The following is a 21,804-nucleotide window of genomic DNA, read 5'->3' as shown; positions in this document are numbered from 1 at the left end:
CAGGCCTCAGGAGGGGCAGCGTCAATCCTGAGGGGTTTGTTAATGTTAACTCTCTATATATAAAGTACATGCTAAATTTGGAGTGGGTTACACTTACTGTTGCAATGCCTGGGATCAAGGTGAATGCATCTGGTAGATAAGATCTGGTCAAAAATGGTCTAGTCAGCTTAAAAAATATATAGAAATATATATATACATATATATATTTTTTTAAGTGAAATTGATACTCCTGTACTGAGATGATGGATTGGATTTTTTTTTTTTTTTTCTCGTCACAAGATGGCTAATTTGAGGGTTCCTGGGGCCTCTTCCTGAGTAGGTTCTGCTTTAACTGGGTTATGCCCTGCACCCCGTGACCAAACTGAAGGACAACTGTTCCCTTGCGTCCTTCAGATACTTTGGAAGGGAAATCGGTCTCTTGACTAAACTGGTAGCTGTGAGTAAATACACTGCGTGCACAGTGGCCTAACGGGGCGTCCAAGCTTTGTCGTCTCCTGAGGCTCCTTCGATGCCCCACCCACAAAGCCCTTTGTTGGGCCATATGCTCCTTGTTGCAATATATGTGTCTTTGAGCTTTGGTATAATTAATTTATTCAGTGTCTTATTTAGTGCTTCCCATAGAACGCTGTTACTCCATGAAGCCAGTGACCCGTGTCCTTTTCTTGGCCATATCCCCAGCTCCTGGGGTATCACAGGCACTCAGCAAGTATGTGTTGAGTGAGTTAATAAGTTAGTGTATGTTTGTTTATATTGTAGCAGGCTCTAGGGTAGTGAGTTTCTCAGACCCTGATCTAGACCTGACTCTCACAGGGCTTATAGACCGGTGGTTTCTGGAGCAAACTCCTGGAAGGTAGCCAAGGATTCTTCCTTGGGAAGCCAGCCAGGCCTTGATCACGTCACCCCAGTCCTTCAGGGAATCCCCAAGGAACAAGGCAGGCCTGAAGCCCGAAGGGCACGCTTACTACACAAGCTAGTTTGCCGTCAACCAGGAAGCTCTGAGGGTCTGGGTGTGGGTCAGGGCCTCTGAGCATCTATCTTTCCAGTCACAGACAGTCAGCCTTCCTGTGTATGGACAGTGCAGGGGCAGAAGGTTGGAGATGATTATGGTTTTGGCACATCCCAGGGTCTCGCAGAGAGCTCACCGGGGCCAGCTTTAAGTCTCTGCTGTCCCTGTGCTCTCATGGACCAAGCTAGGCAGGGTGACTCTTCTCCGTAGCCAAGAGCCAATTGTATTTTGCAGGCTTTTGCCTGGTGGTGGGGGAGGCCAATGACCCGCAGTGCACCTGCCTGCCTGGGGAGGGAATCTGATTTGCTGCAGCAGCATGTCCAACCATGCTGCAGAATGAAGGGAGCAGTGGCAGGACCACCTTGATGGGTGGTACAGTTATCCTCCTTGGAGAACAGGGCCTTACAGCTGATGTTTAGCTGCCAAGTTGTGTCCCACTCCTTGGAGAACTGGTCCCCCACAGCTGATGAGTTGGCAGCATTTCAACAGCAGAGGGCAGCAGAGCCATCCCTACCGCCCCAACCCTCCCAGGGGTTTCCAAAATGCTTCTGGTACATGCTGGAAGTGGGTGGGTAGGGGAGAGCCCAGCGAAAGCTGGGCTGGGACTGATCTTTGTCTCTTGGGAGGGAGTTCCAGGATCCCAGGCTTGGTGGCTTGGATGGATACAGTTGTTGATGGGTAAATCTTTATAAATTCCCCAGTATATGTTCATCCCAATAACAAGTCTTGGAGCTACCCTGGGGAGGGCAGGGATGGCGTGGTTTAACTTGGACCGCACCCCATCCCCGGCCAGGACTGGGCAGGCGGGTACAGCACACGTGAGCATAGAGCTTACTTCCTTTGTGCCCTCCAGGGCGGGAATGGCTGCTGCTGCTGCTTCCTGTCGACCTCTGCAAATATGTGGCCATTTCCCCTGGCATGTTTTCCAGGGATTTGCAGCCTGAATCCACGTCCCCTGCAGGCGGGTGGAAAGTTTGGGCGGGCACCACCCTCGTTCGTCCGCTTGGCCAGACACAGAGGCTCTGTGTGCGCCCAGAGCTGAGGCTCATTCATGAGGAAATAGGGTAGGTGTTGTGCACTCAGGGGAATCCAGACTTGTTTACCCCAGCAGCACTGGGATTTTTGTGTAGGCTGCCTGCTTTCTCTTCTCAGTCCCCTTGGCTGACCAACCGAGATGCCAGCAGCAGGAGCCCAAAGTGTTGGCAGCATCATTTGCTGCTGATGTTAGGGTGACATGCAGGTGACTGTGGTCTGTCAGTGAGGATGGAGGACATGAAAACTGGAAGGTACCTTAGAAACCAGACCTGTGCTGACTCACTGCGCTGCGCTGAGTGCAGGCTGCTGGCCTGGTGTCAGCCCAGCCCAGCCTGCTCTGACAGCCACAGAGCGTGCTGCTGAGAAGAGTGTTGCAGGCACCTCTCCTGAGATCTGCCAGCTCTGTCCCCTCCACCATCTGAAGCTCAGGACTCCACTTTTGAGTAACAGCACAGAATGTCTGCCCTGCCAACATACCCTTGAGACCCCAATTTTGATTCTCCACTGAAAACAACCTAAATGTCCAGCTACGTGGAACAGGATAAAGGAGGAAGGACCCAGCTATACAGTTCATTATCATGTTGCTATTAAGAATAAGGTTGTGTATTTTATATATAGTGGTGTTATTCCCATTCTCCTAATTTATCCCTTTCCCTTCTTCCCCCTTGGTAACCGTAAGTTTGTTTTCTATATCTGGAGTCTGTTTCTGTTTTGCAAATAAGTTCACTTGTATTATTTTTTGGATTTCACATATAAGTGATATCGTATGATATTTATATTTCTCTTAGTTCATTTAGTATGATAATTTCCAGGTCCATCCTTGTTGCCACTAATAGCAATATTTCATTCTTTTTTGTGGCTGAGTAATAACAAGATTTTGCTGTAGAGCACAGGGAACTACATTCAATATCTTATAACAACCTATAATGGAAAAGAATCTGAAAAAGGTTATGTATATATAAAACCGAATCACTTTTTTATACACTAACACAATCTCGTAAGTCAACCATAGTTCAATTTTAAAAATTAAATCAGATAAAATTTTAAATTTTTAAAAAGGTTGTGTAAAACTGATATCATAAAAAGCTATGATACATTATTTCTTTAAACTGCAGGTTGTTAAATAGTTTTGTCTTATTTCAACTAAAGAGTGTGTGTGTGTGTGTGTGTGTGTGTGTGTGTGTGTTTATTAAAATGGCTATAAATGTATCCCCCCCAAAATGTTAGCAAAGCTGGTTGCTGGGTGATGGTATTATAAGTGATTTAAGATATTTTTTGCTTACTAGTTTTTCCCGTTATTTACAATGAAAGTGTGGTATTTATGGTGACACAGAGTTGCATTTTTTTTTTCTAACTGCCTGTCCCATGACTTCTGTCCAGAACAGTCAGGTCTGAGGGGTATGTATGTGAAAGCTCTTGCCCTCGGGAGTCTCCCTGCCTCGTGTCCAGAAAACCACACCCCTGGATGGCCCCTCCCTGGCCCTCTGGGATTGTCCAAACAGAAATACTTCACATAGAGCCCAAATAAAAACCACCATATCTGGAATTCTTTGCATTTATTTGGCAGAACTGCTGTAAAAGACATTTTCACTAGATTTTTCAGGCCCCTTTTAAAAATCCCCTGAGTGACTCTCACAGTTCAGGACCAGAGAGGATTTGTCTCTTGTGATAACCAGGTGGTTTTTCCCCTCCTACAGCAAAGGGGTATGATCCCTGGGCCCCAGCCAGGGCAGCTGAGGAACATAGTCTTTCACAGTCTTCATTGTCTAATGTGATGGTTCCTTCCCTCTTTCTTTCAGTTTCTTGTCTTTTCCCTTTGTTAGTGACTTTATTCTATTTTACGTTATCATCATTTCACTGTAAGCTAAGTCAAGCCCTTTTTGAAATATGAGTTCCCTGAAGGCAGAGACTGTGGCTTTTCATATTTAAATTCCTGAGCAGGGCCTGGCATGTAACAAATGGTCAGTAAATGTTGGATTAGATGGATGAATGGATGGATGGATGGATGGATGGATGGGTGGAAGGAAGGTGAGTAACCAAGGAAAACCAAAGCAGGAAGGACTGTTTCTACAAAGCCATTCACAGAACCTCTGTGGCATCTGCAGTCGGTTCCCGTCCTGGCCAGGTGATTGCCACATCCACTAGAGCCATCTCCAGACCCTGTGCTCTGCTCCACCAGCCCTCCTGGGAGATGAAGCTGAGACTCACCCTCATCCCACTAAGACCTCTCAGCTCTGTTGGCTGCATTTGTACTTGCCCTTCCCATCCCTGGTGACTCAGATGGTAAAGAACCTGCCTGCAATGCAGGAGACCTGGGTTCAATCCCTGGGTCAGGGAGATCCCCTGGAGAAGGGCATGGCAACCCACTCCAATATTCTTGCCTAGAGAATTTCATGGATAGAGGATCCTGGCTACAGTCCATGGGGGTCGCAAAGCACTGGACATGACTGAGTGACTAACACTTGTCATCCCTCCTCCTCTCTCTCACCAGTTTCAACTTTTACGTATTTGTGCCGTAAACTATTTTTTAACTGGTCACCGTAATCTTTCGGTAATCATTTTTACTTAAATAGGTTCTACGGACAGCTCTATCACAGCTTCACGTTACAGCACTAAGAGGCTAGCTGAGTGGCAGGAGGCCTGGGCTCTGGTCTTGACTCCGCCAGTACATCCCTTGTGGTCTCTGTAGGTTACTGATACCTGCCCTTCCTAACTCTGAGCATTGTTGTAAAGATCAGCTGAAGTATGTAAGGTGTGTAAAATTCTTTAAAAGCTAAAATACTAGATCTCTAGAGTGCTTAAAAATAAAAAAGGCAGGGTGAAGGAATTTTGTCTCAAAGTCCTAGGGGTTCACTGTCCCTCATGCTGTTGCTAACCTCGGTCAGCTACTGCAGGAAAACATTGCATCCCATGTATCTTGCCTCTTGTTCCAAAAGCCACTCCTGGTGAGTTCAGATATGGGAACCATAGCAAAGAGAGAGCTCTGGACAGCCCAGTGTATGGGCTTCCGGCTTTAAGGGATCATTTGTCCCCTCCAGCTACCCCTCTCCTTGTTTGCTTCCTGCAGAAGGGCTTTAACCAAGTCTGTGGTTTCTCCTTTTCCAGGAAAAGCTTGAGAACTACGACTTCACCAAGTTCCACTCACTGAAGCCCAAGCTGATTGAGGCCGTGGACAACATGCTGACCAACAAGATCTCGTCGCTGATGAACCTCATTAGCCAGGAGGAGATGAGCATGCCCCCGCCACTCGTGCAGGGTGGCGCCTTCGACGGCACGGCCGAGAGCCCCTTCAACCAGGGCTACGGGGAGGGCGCCAAGGAGGGCGCCGATGAGGAGGAGTGGGTCGTGGCCAAAGACAAGCCTGTCTACGACGAGCTCTTCTACACCCTGTCACCCATCAACGGAAAGATATCAGGCATCAACGCCAAGAAGGAGATGGTGACCTCCAAGCTGCCCAACAGCGTCCTAGGCAAGATCTGGAAGCTGGCTGACTGTGACGGCGATGGCATGCTGGACGAGGAGGAGTTCGCACTGGCCAAGCACCTCATAAAGATCAAGCTCAGCGGCTATGAGCTGCCCAGCAGCCTGCCCCCCCATCTCGTGCCGCCCTCCCACAGGAAGTCCTTGTCCAAGGCCGACTAAGGGGCAGACCACGCACAGGGAAGGCAGTGTGGGGCGGGAATCAGGGCAGCCTGGGCCCGAGGCCCACTCTGTCACCAGCTCACTGAGTGACCCTGGGCGAGACACTGCCTGCCCTGTGCCTCAGTTTCCCCATCTGTAGAATGGGAAGGGCAGACACTGGACCCTAGATCAGGTCCTTTTACCTTAAAATTCCCTGAGTTTCTATCAAAATACTGGGGAGAGGGGATGGATATGAAGTTTGAAGGGTTGAGAACAAAGGGAGATTCTAGGAAGGCTTCCAGGAAGTCCTTGGAAGCCTGGAGAAACTTGGATATGGAATCCCAGGAACCACAGGGAGTGAGCTGGGGGCACTGCTAGGCTCCACTGAACTGTTCATTGTTATGAGCCCAGCTCTCCCTCAGAGAGCAACGGGAGGCAGCAAAGACCAGCTTATTTATTTTGTTCCCTGCTTAATTTAGAGTGAAAAAAAAAAAAAAAAACAGCAGAGGTTTCTGTTCTCTCCAAACCATCTACCAAAGAGAAGAGGGCTGCCCCGGCTTTGAGGGAAGGACACGCCTTGTCTGCACGTTCCCGTCCCTCTGCTGGCCAGCGGAGCAGGCAGCCACGCCACAGGGAGTGTCCCCCACAGCATCCACTGGCTGGCCTTCCCAGGGCTCCCCCAACCCAAAGCCTTCCCAGCAAAGTTGTATTTGGTTAGAAATTTGGAACTCACAACCTTTACTAACCCCTGGCGAGATTTCTAGTATTCTAGTCACATTGAAATCTGAAGATGAGCTTTACTTGTCTGTCCAATCGTTTGTAGCAAAGACTATTTAAACTAGAGGAAGAAAAGAGGTGGCTTTCCCCAGTCCTCAGTTAGCGTGGTCACATGTCTCCAAGGCTCTTTGGTCGATGACAGGATTTAAATTCAGCAAAAACATGGCTTGGTGCATGTCCTGGCCCTGTGGACACAAAGGGAGTGAGGGGCCTGCCCACCCTCACTGGCTAGAAGGCAGAAGAAGTCGGTCTACTAGTGTTAGAAACTATTTTTGTAACAAGAAAATGGGCATTTTTATCATGTCCAGTTTTTAAAATACAGTTTCTGTATAAAGGATAAAGGCCTTTATGCAGAAATAAGATGGAATCTCTCATATAAAGCCTTTTCTTCAGAATCTATGTGGTTCGTACCATGGGTGCCTCATGAGGCAGGGTTTGGGCACTTAGCTGTACATCAGCTCCTGAGTGTTCTCTCTCCCAGGGCCCCGGTGTGAACCTCTCTGGACCACTCACCCAAACGCCTGTGGCAAGTGGAGATCAGCCTCTATGTGGGCTCCAGCTGCGGGATGCAGGTGGCTTTCCATGACCATTACTTATGCAGTAAGAGAGACATGGTATTTCATCACTATTGTGATGGCCACAGAGCCTGGAACCTGCCGGCACCAAAAATGAAGGCAATCCAAACAGCCCCACCCAAGTCTTCCCAAAACCACATTTTTTCCCCCCCTGATGTTATCAAGGGCAGAACTGCAGATTTAAAAACATTTATTTTAGAGAAACATTTACCCAGATGCCAGCCCTCACGCTCCCTAGCTTACTTTCTAAATAATTTAGCTTTAAGAGAAGTAAATACATAACATGGTTTTAGTCTTAATGAGCACTTTGAAATTAATTAGACACATAGAAAAGAGACATTTGTAATTCCAGTACTGTAATCTGAGCAGATGGTTCTGTAAACACCTGAGGACCACCCAGGCATGTGAGCACAGTTGATTCCAGCAAAGGACAAGATTGAGAGAGAAGGAGAGAGAGTTCATTTGTCCAGAGGTTTGGAGATGCCAGAGTTAGCTGATTTCCACTCAGATTGATCCTGCTATGTTCAGCTGTCGTATATAAAGATAAATATATACACATATGTCCTGAGTATATATTTTTGGCACTTGTTAATGTGTGTATATGTAGATTTTGTCTATATACTGACTTAGAGGAATATTGTTTTAGAGTAGCTGGAGAGGAGGTGTTTCTGATGCTATGAGGATAGAAACATCTCATGGGTGATCCCCACCCCACCACCCCATGACCTCTGGCAGGAGACCACCTATCAGCTAAATGCTGAGAAAAAAATGAAGAAAAAGGAATTTGTGTGTGCATTTTTGTTAATATCTTCTTTAAAAACCTGAAGTCACTCATCGTGAAAAGTTGATGGGAAAGAAAAACACTGGAAACTATTAGGAATGGCAGCCAAGTGAGGACCCTCATCTCCCCAGGACCTGCACAGAGTTCCTTGAGTCTGGATCCAAAACACCCGTTACCCCCTGGCCATGTGCAGCAGGGCTGGTAACACAGACCCCTCAGGATCTGGACACCTTGGCCGACTGTGTTGTCCTCCCAGTACCACCCGACTGTCCAGGAGCCCCCTCCCTAGAGCACTCACGGATGGCTGGGGGTTGGAAGCAACTGAACTCTAGAACTCTAAAACTCTTCATGCTGTCTATGACTCCACAGAAGAAAACCTAAGAATCTCAAGTCTGTTTTATGTACAGCTCATGATCACAGAGTTCAGCTCTGTGGCCACACGCTGATGTCCAGCCTGCTTGGCGTCCTGCGTGGATTCTTTGCTCGCCACATGCTTGGATGGCCCGGTGAGGGCGGTGGGGGGGCACTCTTCCGTGGCTAGGGCCGTGCATTCAGTTGTCTTTTGCTTCTCTGGGGCTGAACTGGCTTCTCTGGAACACTTGTCATCGTGCAACAGGAACGCTTGGATTGAGGGCTGTGGCCCCTCCCACAGAGCGGTGGGCCTTAAGGAGTTGGATTCTTACTCCATATCATGGGACTGGTGTCCAGCTGGGTCAGAGAACATGTGAGAAGAAGCCAAATGCCTTGTGCTCTCCTCCAACCGCCACTCCGCTTACAGGCCCACAGGAAAGGCCTCAGCAGAGCCCTGGCCCCACTGCTCCAACCACGGCCCTTCCCTGTCCACTGGGTCTCAGCAGCCGCCCCTGTAACACTGGGGGTGTCTTGTGCTGGAATCCACCATGTAGGATGGGGTTTAACCACCAGAGTCATGGCTTGACAGCCACCACTGGGACCTTTCCACTTGGCAGCTCTGCTCCTTCCTGATGCCCAGAGCAATGCCACGGACAGATTGCCTTGGAGATAACGAAAGCGTTTAAAGAGGCACTGTTTATTTCCTCCATGGAATGTGGCGGAAGAGTAACTTTCTTAGGACAGATAACCAGTGCGTTTTTTTTCCAGGTAAACATGGGCCGAATTTAAGTGTACCAGGCGACATGTTAATTAGCCAAAAAATGCTATTAATACACAATGCTTCTATTTTTTTTGTAATCTTGTTTCAAAATGTCAAAAAAAAGACAGTCTACTGATCAATAAACTTCTGAAAAAAGTCACATTTTCCCGTTGGCTCTGGTTTTTCAGTGACTGTGTGCCAGTTGTCTTGGGAATAAAGCAGGCATCCCTTGGAACCGTTCTGAAACATGGCAGAGGAGTTAAGGGATGGGCATGCCCCTTGGCATACCATCCCTGTGACCCTTGTCTCGCATGTTCTCTAGGTGGGAGATGGGGGCTTCTTCAGCAGGAAAGCAGCTCCATCTGATGTGGGCAGAGGCCAAGTCTGGAAGCAGGCACTGAGGGAGGTTTATGCACCGACCAAGAGTGACTGGAAGCCAAGACTGGAAGGGACCGTCAAGGAGACTCTTCTGAGGCCCGGGACGGGGCATCACTGGGCCTCTCTAGCACCGAGGCTGGCCAGACACCTGAGGGTGCCGTAGTGCTAGGATGCAACCCCTGGCTGACTGGCACTGCTCTACCTCTTGCCATGCCCAGCAGGTGCAGAGCACCCATAGTAGACATCTGGAGTTTTCACACTGGCTCCCACCTACCCTTTTAGTGATCCAGACTGGAATTTCCTTCTACAGGCCACTCTCTACTTCCCCACCGTCAAACTGAACGGTGAAGTTTGGGGAGACAGATCCCACTCCTTCTTTCCAGGATGAATCCTGATTGGCTGAGCCAATTAGAGTATTTCATCTACCTGGTCACAGAAATGGTTCAGAAATTGACATGTGATTATGAGAGGTCCCTCAGACTTCTGTTCCAACTCTCAGGAAGATGTTCTGTCTTCTGAACCGTGCAGTTCAAAGAAGTGAGCCTATTGGCACAATATAAATAGCTGTGAGAGAAGTGCCCAGTGGTGCTGGAGGATTTAGGCTGGCAGCAGCTACCCCAGGGAGCATGAAGATGAAGGAGGCATTGAGAAAGGCAAAGGAAATCCAAACCTGTGGTGGCATCATTTGAGCTGCTGGATCAAACCTCACCTAAAGTTCTCCTCCTGCCAGACTTTCCAGTTACATGGACCAGTATGCTACGTTTATATTGTGTAAGCCCATTTGACTTGAAACTTCAGTTACTTGCAATGCAAACATTCCAAATCTGTACTGACCAACAGGATTTGGACCCAGGGGCTGCAGTCAGTCACAGCCCAAGAGAAGCTGGTCCTGGCATCACGTACAGTAGCTTTATTACAGTTGAACTTGGGAAAAAGATGAACAGTTTCCTAACAACCTACCCAACAACCTCAAATACAACCACCTCTGTTGAGATCTGTGTGCAAAGGGCCGTGCAGCTCCACCCTGTCCTCTGGTGCTCACATCACACGCGACGCCTGGGCCAAGGCTCTTAATGGGAGGTGAAACAAACTTACAGAGGCAGGAGGAAGAGGGACTTCCTAGAAGGAAAGGATTTCTTTTTAATATCGAAAATTATAATTGTACAGTATTGAAAAATATAGAACAAAATACAATTATTGGAGGGAAATTGCTCTACAATATCGTGTTGGCCTTTGCCACACATCAACCCAAATCAGTCACAGGTATACCTGTCTCCTCCTTCCTGAAACCCGTCCCATCTCCCACTCCATCCCACCCCTCTAGGTTGAGCTCCCTTTTTTAAACAGCAAATTTTCACTTGCTCTCTATTTTACACATGGTAATATGTGTGTATTTCTATGCTATTGTCTCAATCCGTCCCACTCTCTCCTTCCCCTACTGTGTCTACAAGTCTGTTCTCTATGTCTGCATCTCCCTTGCTGCCCTGCAAATAGGTTCATCGGTACCATCTTTCTAGATTCCACATGCATGCATTAATGTATAATATTTGTTTTTTCTCTTTCTGACTTACTTCACTTTGTATAATAGACTCTGAGCTAATCCACCTCATTAGGACTGACTCAGATGCATTCTCTTCATAGCTGAGTAATACTGAATATATGTACTACAATTTCTGTATCCATTCATCTGTCGGTGGGTGTCTAGGTTCCTTCCATGTCCTTGCTACTGTAAAAAGTGCCGCAACAAACATTGGAGTACATGCGCCTCTCGGTTATGATTTTCTCCGAGTGTATGCCCAGTAGTGGGATTGTTGGATCATATGGTAGTTCTATTCCTAGATTTTTAAGGAATCTCCATACTCTTCTCTATAGTGGCTGTGTCAGTTTACCTTCCCACCAACAGTGCAAGAGGGTTTCCTTTTCTCCATATCCTCTCCAGCATTTATTGTTTGTAGATTTTTTAAATGATGGCCATTCTGAAAGATGTGGAGGTGATACCTCATTGTAGTTTTGATTTGCATTTCTCTAATAATGGGCGATGCTGAGCATCTTTTCGGGGGTTTGTTGGCCATAGGAAAGGTTTTTAACTGGGGCTGTTATGAGACTGTGGACTGTGGGGCGCAGAAGAGACATTCTAAGCTGAGATAAGAACTGATGCTCAGATGTGAGCAGGAAGCTCTGGTCCCCACCTGGCAATGGGGAGTCTTGCTCTGTGAAGGCATGGTGGGCTGGGCATAGGCTGACATGGAGACAGGGTGCTGTGACGGGGACCTGCAGGGGCAGTGGGAGTAATCGGGTGGCGGTGCCCTGTGGAGTGCCCGCTTTTGGGGCATAGCAGTGACATCTGTTGGTGCCTGACTGGACCTGGGACAACAAGGAAGCTCAGGTTCATCCCAAGTGCTGGGAAGCCAGTCAATGGTAAGAGGGACCTCCCAGGGAGAGGACAAGGGTGGAGGCTCCTCTTAGATACAGGGGATCTGCCCCACCACCCAAGGGCAGCATGCCCCTCACTCCCAGCCACAGGCTGAGGTTCAGGTGTAATGGATCCCACCCAGCTCTGAAGGGCAGGCTGTAGCCCCTGCCCCTCTCACCGGCCTGGACTGTGAGGGACGCCTCCCTCAGGATGGTTGCTGGGCTTCAGGGTGGATGAATCTAGATACACAGCCTAGCCCCGTGACTGTGAGCAGACAGTCCTGTGAAGCCACCTGAATAAGAACTTGCTCTCCTTGTGTCGTGCAGTCCACGGTTGCAGCGGGAGGTAGGGGGTTGGAGAGAGGGGCTGGCTGGCTCCCCCACAGCCCCTGCTTCCGAGCCTTGGGCCCAGCCAGAGCCCAGGGAGCACAGGTGCTGGGGCCTCGCTGGGGCCCCAAAGAGTGAACACCGTATCTCTGACTCTGGAGGAGATTCTTTCATTCCTACAGGCAGGCTCTGCAGGTGTGGGTTACCCCTTTTCAGGGGGAGCCCCCTTCAGAAAGTGGCCCCCAGGTGGAAGGGACCCCTTCACGCAGCCCTGGTCTGGATTGCCTGTGTTTCCATCAAGCCTGGAAAGCCCAGCCCTGATCCAGCGCTTCCCTGTGGTCTGTGCTGAGTCGAGGATGTGGGGGCTGTGGCCCCACAGGCTCACTCACATCTCCGGCCCTGCAGGTGCTCACAGAGAGGCCCTGCTGGGGTGCAGAAGGGCAGCCTCAGCCTACGGTGTGGGTGCAGAAGCTCTCTGACCAGAGGCTCTTGAACCCAGACTGCAGCGCCCCCACCAGTCTGGAGCTCCCACCAGAAGCCAACTCGAGACCATCCCGTCTCTTGTGTCTTGGGCACCAGGACTCCACCCAATACTGAAGGCCTTAGCAGCAGGGAGATGATGAAGGAGGAGACCCTGGAGCATCGATCTGGAGCATTCTTGAGCCACCCCCTCCGGGCCCGGGCCACGCCCCGTGGCAGGTGGGAGGACAATGCCGGCTGTGTGCAGTCACCCCTGCCTCGCTGGCCCAAGAGGAGGGCCATGGCACTACCCCAGCCTCAGCCTCAGCCTCTCTTGACGTCTCTCCCTCCCCGCCTAGCCCCTGCTAACTGCCGTCTCCGATCGCCCAGCCAGGTCTCCTTCCAAGGCCTGGACATCAACAAGGTGAGCAGTTTCTTTTTTCCTTCCACCTGCCCTATTCATCCCGAGCAGCAGCAGCTGAATGCTGTGGCGCAGGGGAAACCTCTGGCAGCAGGAGCTCTAGAAGAAGAATCTGGAAAAGGGGGTGGGCCACTGAAGTTCAGGTCACCAACCAGGAGCCCAAGACTTTACCTGGCTAGATCCCAAGCTGCCCTCACCCACCAAACATGGGGCAATGGCAGGGAGGGGTCCCCTGTCCCAGGGAGTCATCAGAATCCACCGTCCTCCCCCAGCCTCCAGGCCCCCAATGTCTGCAGCTTAGGGAAATATCCAGTGGCCCCTCATCCCCAAAGGGCTCCGGGCCTGCTGGCCAGTGAGCCCCACAACCCCCAGCAGTTCCTTGGCACTACAGGGCACCTGAAGCAGGAGTCCAGCCGCAGACCCCAGGCTGGCTCTCCCGGTCCAGTCCTGCCATGGACTCTGCGTACGAGATGGGCCACATCCGCAAGCTGCAGGCGCGGCACATGCAGATGCAGGAGAAGACCTTCACCAAGTGGATCAACAATATCTTCCAGCATGGCCGGGTGAGTGCAGCTGGGCCCTCCCCACAGCTGCCTCCACTGTGCCCCCAGCTCCCTGGCAGGTGGACCCAGGGGGCCGACGGTGAGCTCAGCTGGCCAAGGCCAGTGATCCTTCCTCCAGGCTGGTGCACTAGGTTTCACCACCCAGGTCCTGGGATGGAGCAGACAGGAGAGGCTGGGCTGACCCTGTACCTATTCCTCATCCCCTCCCAGGTGGGCATCGAGATCCAGAACCTATGCACAGAGCTGGCCGACGGCACCCACCTGCTGCGGCTCCTGGAGCTCATCTCAGGGGAGGCCCTGCCACCCCCCAACAGGGGCCGCATGCGCGTCCATTTTCTGGAGAACAATAGCCGAGCTCTGGCTTTCCTCAGGGCCAAGGTGGGCACTGGGGAGAGGGCTCCTGGGCTTGGTGCTGGGGTGGGTGGTGGGGACAGGCCAGATGACCGGATCATCTTTCCTGGGCTGGCCACAGGGCCAAACAGAGGGTCTGGAGCTGGAATCCAGGAGGAGCATCTGGGATACAGAGTCCAGGAAGCAAAGCCCTACTTTGCACAGTTCTCCCGGCTTAGAGAGCACCCACCTGGCTGGAGCTGGAACAACCGTTGTCCCCAGTGGGCAGGAATGAAATCTGCCTTTGCCTACAGTGAGAGATTGTGGAGTCTAAGTTAAAAGATTCAGTATACTCTTAACCTTCTCTTTTCATAAAGGAGGAAAATATTTTCCAGGCAAGGCCCATGAGCAGCTGGTCAGCAGATCTTAGATGTGAGGGTCAGACACAGGGGAAAAGCCTCAGACACTACTGAGCCAGGCAGGGAAGGGAGGTGGTGTAGGGCTGCCTGGGAGAAGCTGGACTAGACAGCCGGGAGTGGCCTCCACAAACAGGAGGGATCCTGAGAGGAAGGGACAGCCCCAGAGAAGTCGTCTCTAAAAGGAGAGGAGAGCTCCAGAAACAGGGATCCTCATGGCCCATGTCGAGGGGCTCTGCAGGGGTCATTTATATTGAGAAGCAGGAATTGGGAAGCCTGGGGGCTCCTGGCTTCAGGTACTGAAGCATGAGGTGGCTGAGTCTGCAGGATGTGAAGTTACAGCTGAAACTGGCTGGGCTGAGCCTAAGTCCTGGGATGTGGGTCACAGGCAGCCCCTTGGGAGCCTAGCATGCTGGAGGGAGGCCAGGGAGGTGAGAGGCCAGAGCAAGGGATGGAGCACTGTGGTCCCTAGACTCATGGAAGAACAGAAAGCTGCCAGCCACATAATGCCAGCCTACACTACTTGGTCCCAGGGCCAATGGCCTGTGAGCCAATCACCTCCTCTCCAGAACCTCCAGAAGGTGCAAGCACTGTAGCCCTTGTCAGAAGCTACTCAGTACCCTTCAAGCTCAGAGTCGTAACGTGTCACAGATATATAGCCTATGAAGGTGACAGCCTTGTCTCCATTATTGCTTGGAAAGCCTGGGTTTGCCTGGCCTTGGGCATGCCGGCTTCTCCCCTGGGGACCTCCTGGGTCAGGACAGACAGAACCCCTCCCATCCAGCAGCCAACCCTTTGGTTACTATGAGTCTTCTCTAGTACATGGGCTTTGTGGCTGAGGTCAGAAAAATATGCCCACAGGTGCCAATACCCCTCATTGGGCCAGAGAACATCGTGGATGGAGACCAGACGCTCATCCTGGGACTCATCTGGGTCATCATTCTGCGTTTCCAGATTTCCGACATCTGCCTGGACAAGGTATGTCTCAGCCCCCGTGCCCAGCTGCCCAGCCCAGCCCAGCCCAGCCCAGACCTGGCCTCCCCTCAGGGCCCTGGGGTCAGAGCAGTTCCACCTGGCCGTTAGGATGCCCACAGCGGATCCTCGTCATCCACACAACTACTATTCACTCTTCAGTCGCAGGCAAAGGATTCAGAGTGTCAGAGAGATTGTAATATGCTGAAGTAAGAACTGTTAATAGATTTATGGGCTTCAAGTTGGGTCTGGGACAAGTCATTTACTAGTGAAGGGGGCCAAGGTGCCTGCCCACCACCTGCCGTTCACGGCTAATTTATTGTTTTCTACTTGCAATTGAAACCCTGTAACTTTCATTACCCCCTAACGTACTATTGGGGAAATAAAACATACAGAGGAAGCCCAGCCCTGAAGGTTTCCAAATCCTCAGGATCCTGAAAACCAAAGAGATGGTTCCTCATCTTCCTCCATTCTCTCTCTCATTTTCCACAACTGGGTCAGGAAGAGTGAACACATAAGTCCTTATATAAATGTTCATAGTTCCATGGTTTCCAAAACCCCCCTAAAACTCAATCCCAGTAGGTTAGGAAAGCCAACTTGGAGCATGAAATCTTAAAGAAAAGAAGCCACAGATTTGGCTCAAATCCAGGAGGACCCTTGACACTCATGATGGGATGGTGACGCCCAGGAGAGCAGGGCCCTTGCCTGCCTGCATCCCCAGGGCCTAGCACCCATGTGGTGAATGAGTGGATGGATCAACTTCTAACTGACCTCAAGCCCTTCCAGGAAGCCACGCTCCCCTCCCCACCCCGCTAAGCCAGTTCCAAGTGCCCTGCCACCCCTTCCCTTGGGGGCAGCAGGTCTACATTGTCCCCTGACTGGCCACCAACTGGCCAGCTGGCTCTCTTGTCTGCAGCCAGCTCAGGCCCTTCTTCCTGCGAAACTCAGATGTGTCTGGGACCAGGCTAACCCCAGCTGCTCAGGGTTTCTGGGCTGGCCTGGCTCTGGCAGAGCCCAGCTCCAGGCCCTGGACTCCTTCCCTGCCCCTCCCTTGTGCTGCTGCATACTAGTCCCTTCTACCCAAGCTCCCAGGCCCAGAGGATGGGGAACGGAATATAACCTGCTGTGCTTTGATATTCTGAGTTTTGGGTTTTGTTTTTTTTTTTTGGAGTATAGTTGCTTTACAAGGTTGTATTATTTTATGCTGTATGTGAAGCAGCTATACGTATACACATATCCCCTCTTTTTTGGATTTCCTTCCCATTTAGGTCACCACAGAGCAGTGAGTAGAGTTCCCTGTGCTGCACAGTAGGTTCTCATTAGTTAGCTGTTGTATACATAGGAGCGTATATATGTCAATCCCAATCTCCTAAGACATTCTGAGTTTATAAACAGAAATTGGTGGAAGAATTGGAAGAAGGGAGTTCAGTTCAGTCACTCAGTTGTGTCCGACTCTTTGCAACCCCATGAACTGCAACACGCCAGACCTCCCTGTCCATCACCAACTCCCAGAGTTTACCCAGACTCATGTCCATTGAGTCAGTGATGCCATCCAACCATCTCATTCTCTGTTGTCCCCTTCTCCTCCTGCCCTCAATCTTTCCCAGCATCGGGGTCTTTTCAAATGAGTCAGCTCTTCACATCAGGTGGCCAAAGTACTGGGGCTTCAGCTTCAGCATCAGTCCTTCCAATGAACACCCAGGACTGATCTCCTTTAGGATGGACTAGTTGGATCTCCCTGCAGTCCAAGGGACTCTAAAGTCTTCTCCAATACCACAGTCCAAAAGCATCAATTCTTCGGCGTTCAGCTTTATTTATAGTCCAACTCTCACATCCATACATGACTACTGGAAAATCGTAGCCTTGACTAGACGGACCTTTGTTGGCAAAATAATGTCTCTGCTTTTTAATATGCTGTCTAGGTTGGTCATAACTTTCCTTCCAAGGAGTAAGCATCTTTTAATTTCATGGCTGCAATCACCATCTGCAGTGATTTTGGAGCCCCAAAAAGTAAAGTCTGCCACTGTTTCCTCATCTATTTGCCATGAAGTGATGGGACCAGATGCCATGATCTTGGTTTTCTGAATGTTGAGCTTTAAGCCAACTTTTCACTCTCCTCTTTCATTTTCATCAAGAGGCTCTTTAGTTCTTCTTCACTTTCTGCCATAAGGGTGGTGTCATCTGCATATATGAGGTTATTGATATTTCTCCTGGCAATCTTGATTCCAGCTTGTGCTTCTTCCAGCCCACCATTTCTCATGATGTACTCTGCATATAGGTTAAATAAGCAGGGTGACACTACACAGCCTTGACATACTCCTTTTCCTATTTGGAATCAGTCTGTTGTTCCATGTCTAGTTCTAACTGTTGCTTCCTGACTTGCATACAGGTTTCGCAAGAGGCAGGTCAGGTGGTCTGGTATTCCCATCTCTTTCAGAATTTTCCACAGTTTATTGTGATCCACACAGTCAAAGGCTTTGGCTTGGTCAATAAAGCAGAAATAGATGTTTTTCTGAAACTCTCTTGCTTTTTTGATGATCCAGCAGATGTTGGCAATTTGATCTCTGGTTCCTCTGCCTTTTCTAAAACCAGCTTGGACATCTGGAAGTTCATGGTTCATGTATTGCTGAAGGCTGGCTTAGAGAATTTGAGCATTACTAGAGTGTGAGATGAGTGCAATTGTGCGGTAGTTGAAGCATTTTTTGGCATTGCCTTTCTTTGGAATTAGAATGAAAACTGACCTTTTCTAGTCCTGTGGCCACTGCTGAGTTTTCCAAATTTGCTGACATATTGAGTGCAGCACTTTTACAGCATCATCTTGCAGGATTTGAAATAGCTCAACTGGAATTCCATCACCTCCACTAGCTTTGTTTGCAGTGATGCTTCCTAAGGCCCACTTGACTTCACATTCCAGGATGTCTGGCTCTAGTTGAGTGATGAAGAAGGGAGAAAAGGAGAGAAAAAAGGAGATGGGGACTCCAGGGTATGAGGGGCAGGGGAGGGGGTGGAGGGAAGGGGAGGACCACTGCGGGCAGGACAGGGACAAGGAGCAGAAGGCGGGGAAAGAAGTGGAGCCCGGGAGGAGGCGGGAAAGAAGCGCTGAGTAAAAGAGGGATGGGGGGGAGGGGTGGGAGGTGAGGGGAAACGTGCGGAAAATGAAAGCGGCAGAATAAAAGAGATTATCAAGGAGACAGAAACCAGCTGTAGATGGTCATTTCCCAGTCTGAAGAAGCCATGTGTGAGGGAGGCCTTGTGAGGCGGACGGATGGGCTCCGCATGTCAGAGGTTTCTAGGTCAGGAGAGACCCTCCCCTAATAGCCGGGGGACCCCAGGCAGTTTCCTGACCCCTCTTACTGCACCTGCTGTGCTTCCTGAGAATGTAGCTACTAACAGTGCCTACCTCTGGGGGCTGTGCCAGGGCAGAGCCATGTGTGTGGGCTGTGCTGGCAGAAAGCCCATGGTGACCTGGAGTCGGTCTAATGAAGCCCAGACTCAATTCCGTGTGGCCCAGGGTTGGTTAGCACAGTGCCCGGCCCAACAGAAGGCTGGAGAGGGATTTCCCTAATGGTCCAGTGGCTAGGACTCTGCCCTCCCAATGCAGCGTCGCAGGTTTGAGCCCCGGTCAGGGAACTAGAGCCCATATGATGCAACTAAGAGTTCACGTGCTATAACTGAAGATCCCAAGTGCCACAACTGAGACCTGGCACAGCCAAACAAATAAATATTTTAAAAGAAAGGAAGGCCGAGAGAAATGGGAGCTACCGCTGCTGTCGTCACCAATTGTGACTCAAAACCAGCTGCTCAGAGGTGACAACTTTCAGGCTGCCCCACTTCTTTGTAAGCACAATATTTCTCTCGCACCCCCAATCCCTGGCCAGCACAAGTAACAGCAAGTGCAGTCAGGTGCTCTGAAGGACAGGCCGTCCACACCGCCTCCAGGTGGGGGAGCAGGATCGCACTGTGCCCAGCCTGCCTCTCCCACAACCTGCGGCCTCTGCGGCCTACCCACCTCCCATCCCATGCCTGCATGGTGACCGCTGTCCTGTCCTTCCAGGAGGAGTTTGGGGTCAGCGCAGCCCTGCTGTCTGCCAGGGAAGCTCTGCTGGTCTGGTGCCAGCGGAAGACTGCCGGCTATGCCAACATCAACATCACGGACTTCTCCCGCAGCTGGAGTGACGGGCTCGGCTTCAGTGCCCTCATCCATGCCCACAGGTGAGCGTGTGGGAGGGGACCCAGCACCTCCAGCCCTGGCTGGCCTGAGGCAGGCCTCTGCTTCCTTCTCAGAGGCCTTCCACCCGCTGAGCTAACTGCTCCAGGACTTGGGTCTTCAACCCACCCATTATCCCATATCCTTCTGGCCCCTTAAACTGGGCACAATGCTAGAGACACTGACTCTGAGCTCCTGATCTGTGATACCCCTCCCCCCTTCCATAGAACTAGCCAGGTTTGCCTCTGACCCCTGCTGTCCTCTACTCTCTGTGTCCCTGATTGTCTTTTCAGTCCGCTCTCTGGCAAGCACCTGTCCCTTTTGGAGCTTCCCCCTGCTACCCAGGAGGCTGAGCCCCAAGCAAAATTAACCCTCCCCTCTCCCAGTCCTATTCCTTGAACCAGGGCCTTAGATCATCATCAGGGGGAAGCTAGTGCCCAGCAAGGTGGGAATGACCCTCTTAACAAGTCCACATAAAGCTGAGCAGTCCCTGATTCTGGTGAAGAGCTCTGCCCGCTCTCTGCCTAGGCCAGACCTGCTTGACTACAGCTCCCTGCGTCCCGACCGCCCGCTGCACAACCTCCGCTGTGCTTTCCACGTAGCTGAGCAGGAGCTGGGCATTGCTCAGCTGCTGGATCCAGAGGATGTGGCAGCCCTACAGCCTGACGAGCGCTCCATAATGACCTACGTCTCCCTCTACTACCACCACTTCTCCCGCCTGCACCAGGAGCAGACCGTCCAGAGGAGACTCACAAAGGTTGGGGACAGAGAGAAGATGGCATTGAGGAGAGGCGAGGCGAACATGGGCTCCGGGGTCAGCACACCCTGTGCCCTTTCCTCCCTGTGTGACCTTGGCCACATCATCTAGCCTTACTGTGCTTCATCTGTAAAATGGGAGTGATGATGCCTGGGTAACACACAATTGATTCTGGGTAACAGAGGCTGCTGGGAGTGCTCAGGGAGCATGAGCAGACTTCCTGGCATTCAGGGAAGCTGGAGAGCAGCACCTCTCCCTGCCCCTCCCACTCCCTCTCGGCTCTTAAGTTGTTAAGCTCCTTGTGGGATTAAAAGGCACAGAGAGCTGGACTCTGCAAGGACAAGCACGGGGCAGCTCTGCTGGGCCGAGTCCATGTTTCTGGGGGGCTTTCTTACCCTCTGGGCACGATGGCAGAGGCTGAGGCCTGGGAGGGTTGTCCTCAGGGTTGGTATCTCAGCTGGGAGTGGGGGAGGTGATCCAGGCCAAAGGCTCTGAGTTGCTTTAGGGGTGTGGGGGCCTCAGGGAAGGGAAAGAAGAGCACCTCCAGTGTTGAGGCCAAATGGGGTAAAATAAGATAGAGGAAGGCAGGACGGAGCCCCACTCCCGGGTCTGAGTGTGGAATGGAAGCAGACCTGCTTCTCCAGGGGCTGGGAGCACCCCCACTTCAGCGTATCTTCACCTGAGAGCAGGAGTTACTGTGTACCTGGGCAAGCCTGGCTGGTACTCAGCACCCAAAAGAGGAAGGCCTCCAGGACCTGGAAGCCAGGGTGTGCCCCCCAGGTGCTAGTCTGAGCCCTTCCTGTGTCCTCCACCAGATCCTGCTTCAGCTGCAGGAGTCAGAGGCGCTGCAGACCCAGTACGAGGAGCTGGTGGCCGACCTGCTGTGCTGGATTGCAGAGAAGCAGGTGCAGCTGGAGGCGCGGGATTTCCCAGACAACCTGCCTGCCATGCGCCAGCTACTGGTGGCCTTTGCCTCCTTCCGCAGCCAGGAGAAGCCACCGAGACTGCAGCAGCGTGGGGCCACGGAGGCCCTGCTCTTTCGGCTGCAGACAGTCCTCCAAGCCCAGAACCGCAGGCCCTTCCTGCCACCTGAGGGCCTGGGCCCTGCAGAGCTGTCCCGGTGCTGGACAAGCCTGGAGCGGGCGGAGGCCTCACGGAGCCGGGCCCTGCAGCAGAGGCTCCTACAGCTAGAGCGGTTGGAAACCCTGGCCCGGCGTTTCCAGCGTAAGGCAGCCCTCCGGGAGAGCTTCCTGACAGACACGGAGCAGGTGCTAGACCGGGCCGCAGCCCCGCTGGCCAGCCCGGCCATGCTGGAAGCGGCCGCCCAGAGGCTGGGCATGCTGGAAGCCAGTATCCTGCCCCAGGAGGGGCGCTTCCAGGCCCTGGCCGAGATTGCGGACATCCTCCAGCAGGAGCGCTACCACGGTGGGACAGAGGTGGCCAGCAGGTGAGTCCCGGGCATGGGACAGTCTTCAAAACAGGCTAAGGCCTTCCTACCATGCCCCTCTCGTTGCAGTTGCCCACTCCTGGTCACAGAGGTGGGGGTGATTTATAGGTTTGGGGCTCCCTTTTAAAAGATCTATCTCTTGGGAATTCCCTGGCAGTCCAGTATTTAGGACTTGGCACTTTTACTGTCAGAGCCCAGATTCGATCCAT

The 21,804-nt window shown here is 51.5% G+C and overlaps 2 protein-coding genes across 2 annotated transcripts in view; both read left to right on the top strand.

The window, feature by feature from the left end:
• Window positions 1–9,066, top strand: part of EHD4 (EH domain containing 4) — an 86,815-nt gene extending 77,749 nt beyond the window's left edge. Inside the window, exon 6 of the mRNA XM_019968588.2 lies at window positions 5,147–9,066. Within this exon, the coding sequence (XP_019824147.1) occupies window positions 5,147–5,683 (537 nt within the window). The 3' untranslated portion in view covers window positions 5,684–9,066. The remainder of the gene's footprint in view (window positions 1–5,146) is intronic.
• An 85-nt stretch (window positions 9,067–9,151) lies between these two features.
• SPTBN5 (spectrin beta, non-erythrocytic 5) overlaps window positions 9,152–21,804 on the top strand; it is a 53,466-nt gene continuing 40,813 nt past the window's right edge. Inside the window, exons 1-6 of the mRNA XM_070797331.1 lie at window positions 9,152–13,466; window positions 13,677–13,844; window positions 15,074–15,190; window positions 19,239–19,396; window positions 19,920–20,148; window positions 20,964–21,595. Of these exons, the coding sequence (XP_070653432.1) occupies window positions 13,356–13,466; window positions 13,677–13,844; window positions 15,074–15,190; window positions 19,239–19,396; window positions 19,920–20,148; window positions 20,964–21,595 (1,415 nt within the window). The 5' untranslated portion in view covers window positions 9,152–13,355. The remainder of the gene's footprint in view (window positions 13,467–13,676; window positions 13,845–15,073; window positions 15,191–19,238; window positions 19,397–19,919; window positions 20,149–20,963; window positions 21,596–21,804) is intronic.

This window comes from Bos indicus, chromosome 10, assembly GCF_029378745.1.
Source record: "Bos indicus isolate NIAB-ARS_2022 breed Sahiwal x Tharparkar chromosome 10, NIAB-ARS_B.indTharparkar_mat_pri_1.0, whole genome shotgun sequence".
In the NCBI taxonomy this organism is placed as follows: Eukaryota; Metazoa; Chordata; class Mammalia; order Artiodactyla; family Bovidae; genus Bos; species Bos indicus.
Note: the sequence above shows the minus strand (reverse complement) of the source record. Positions and strands in the feature narration are given on the sequence as shown.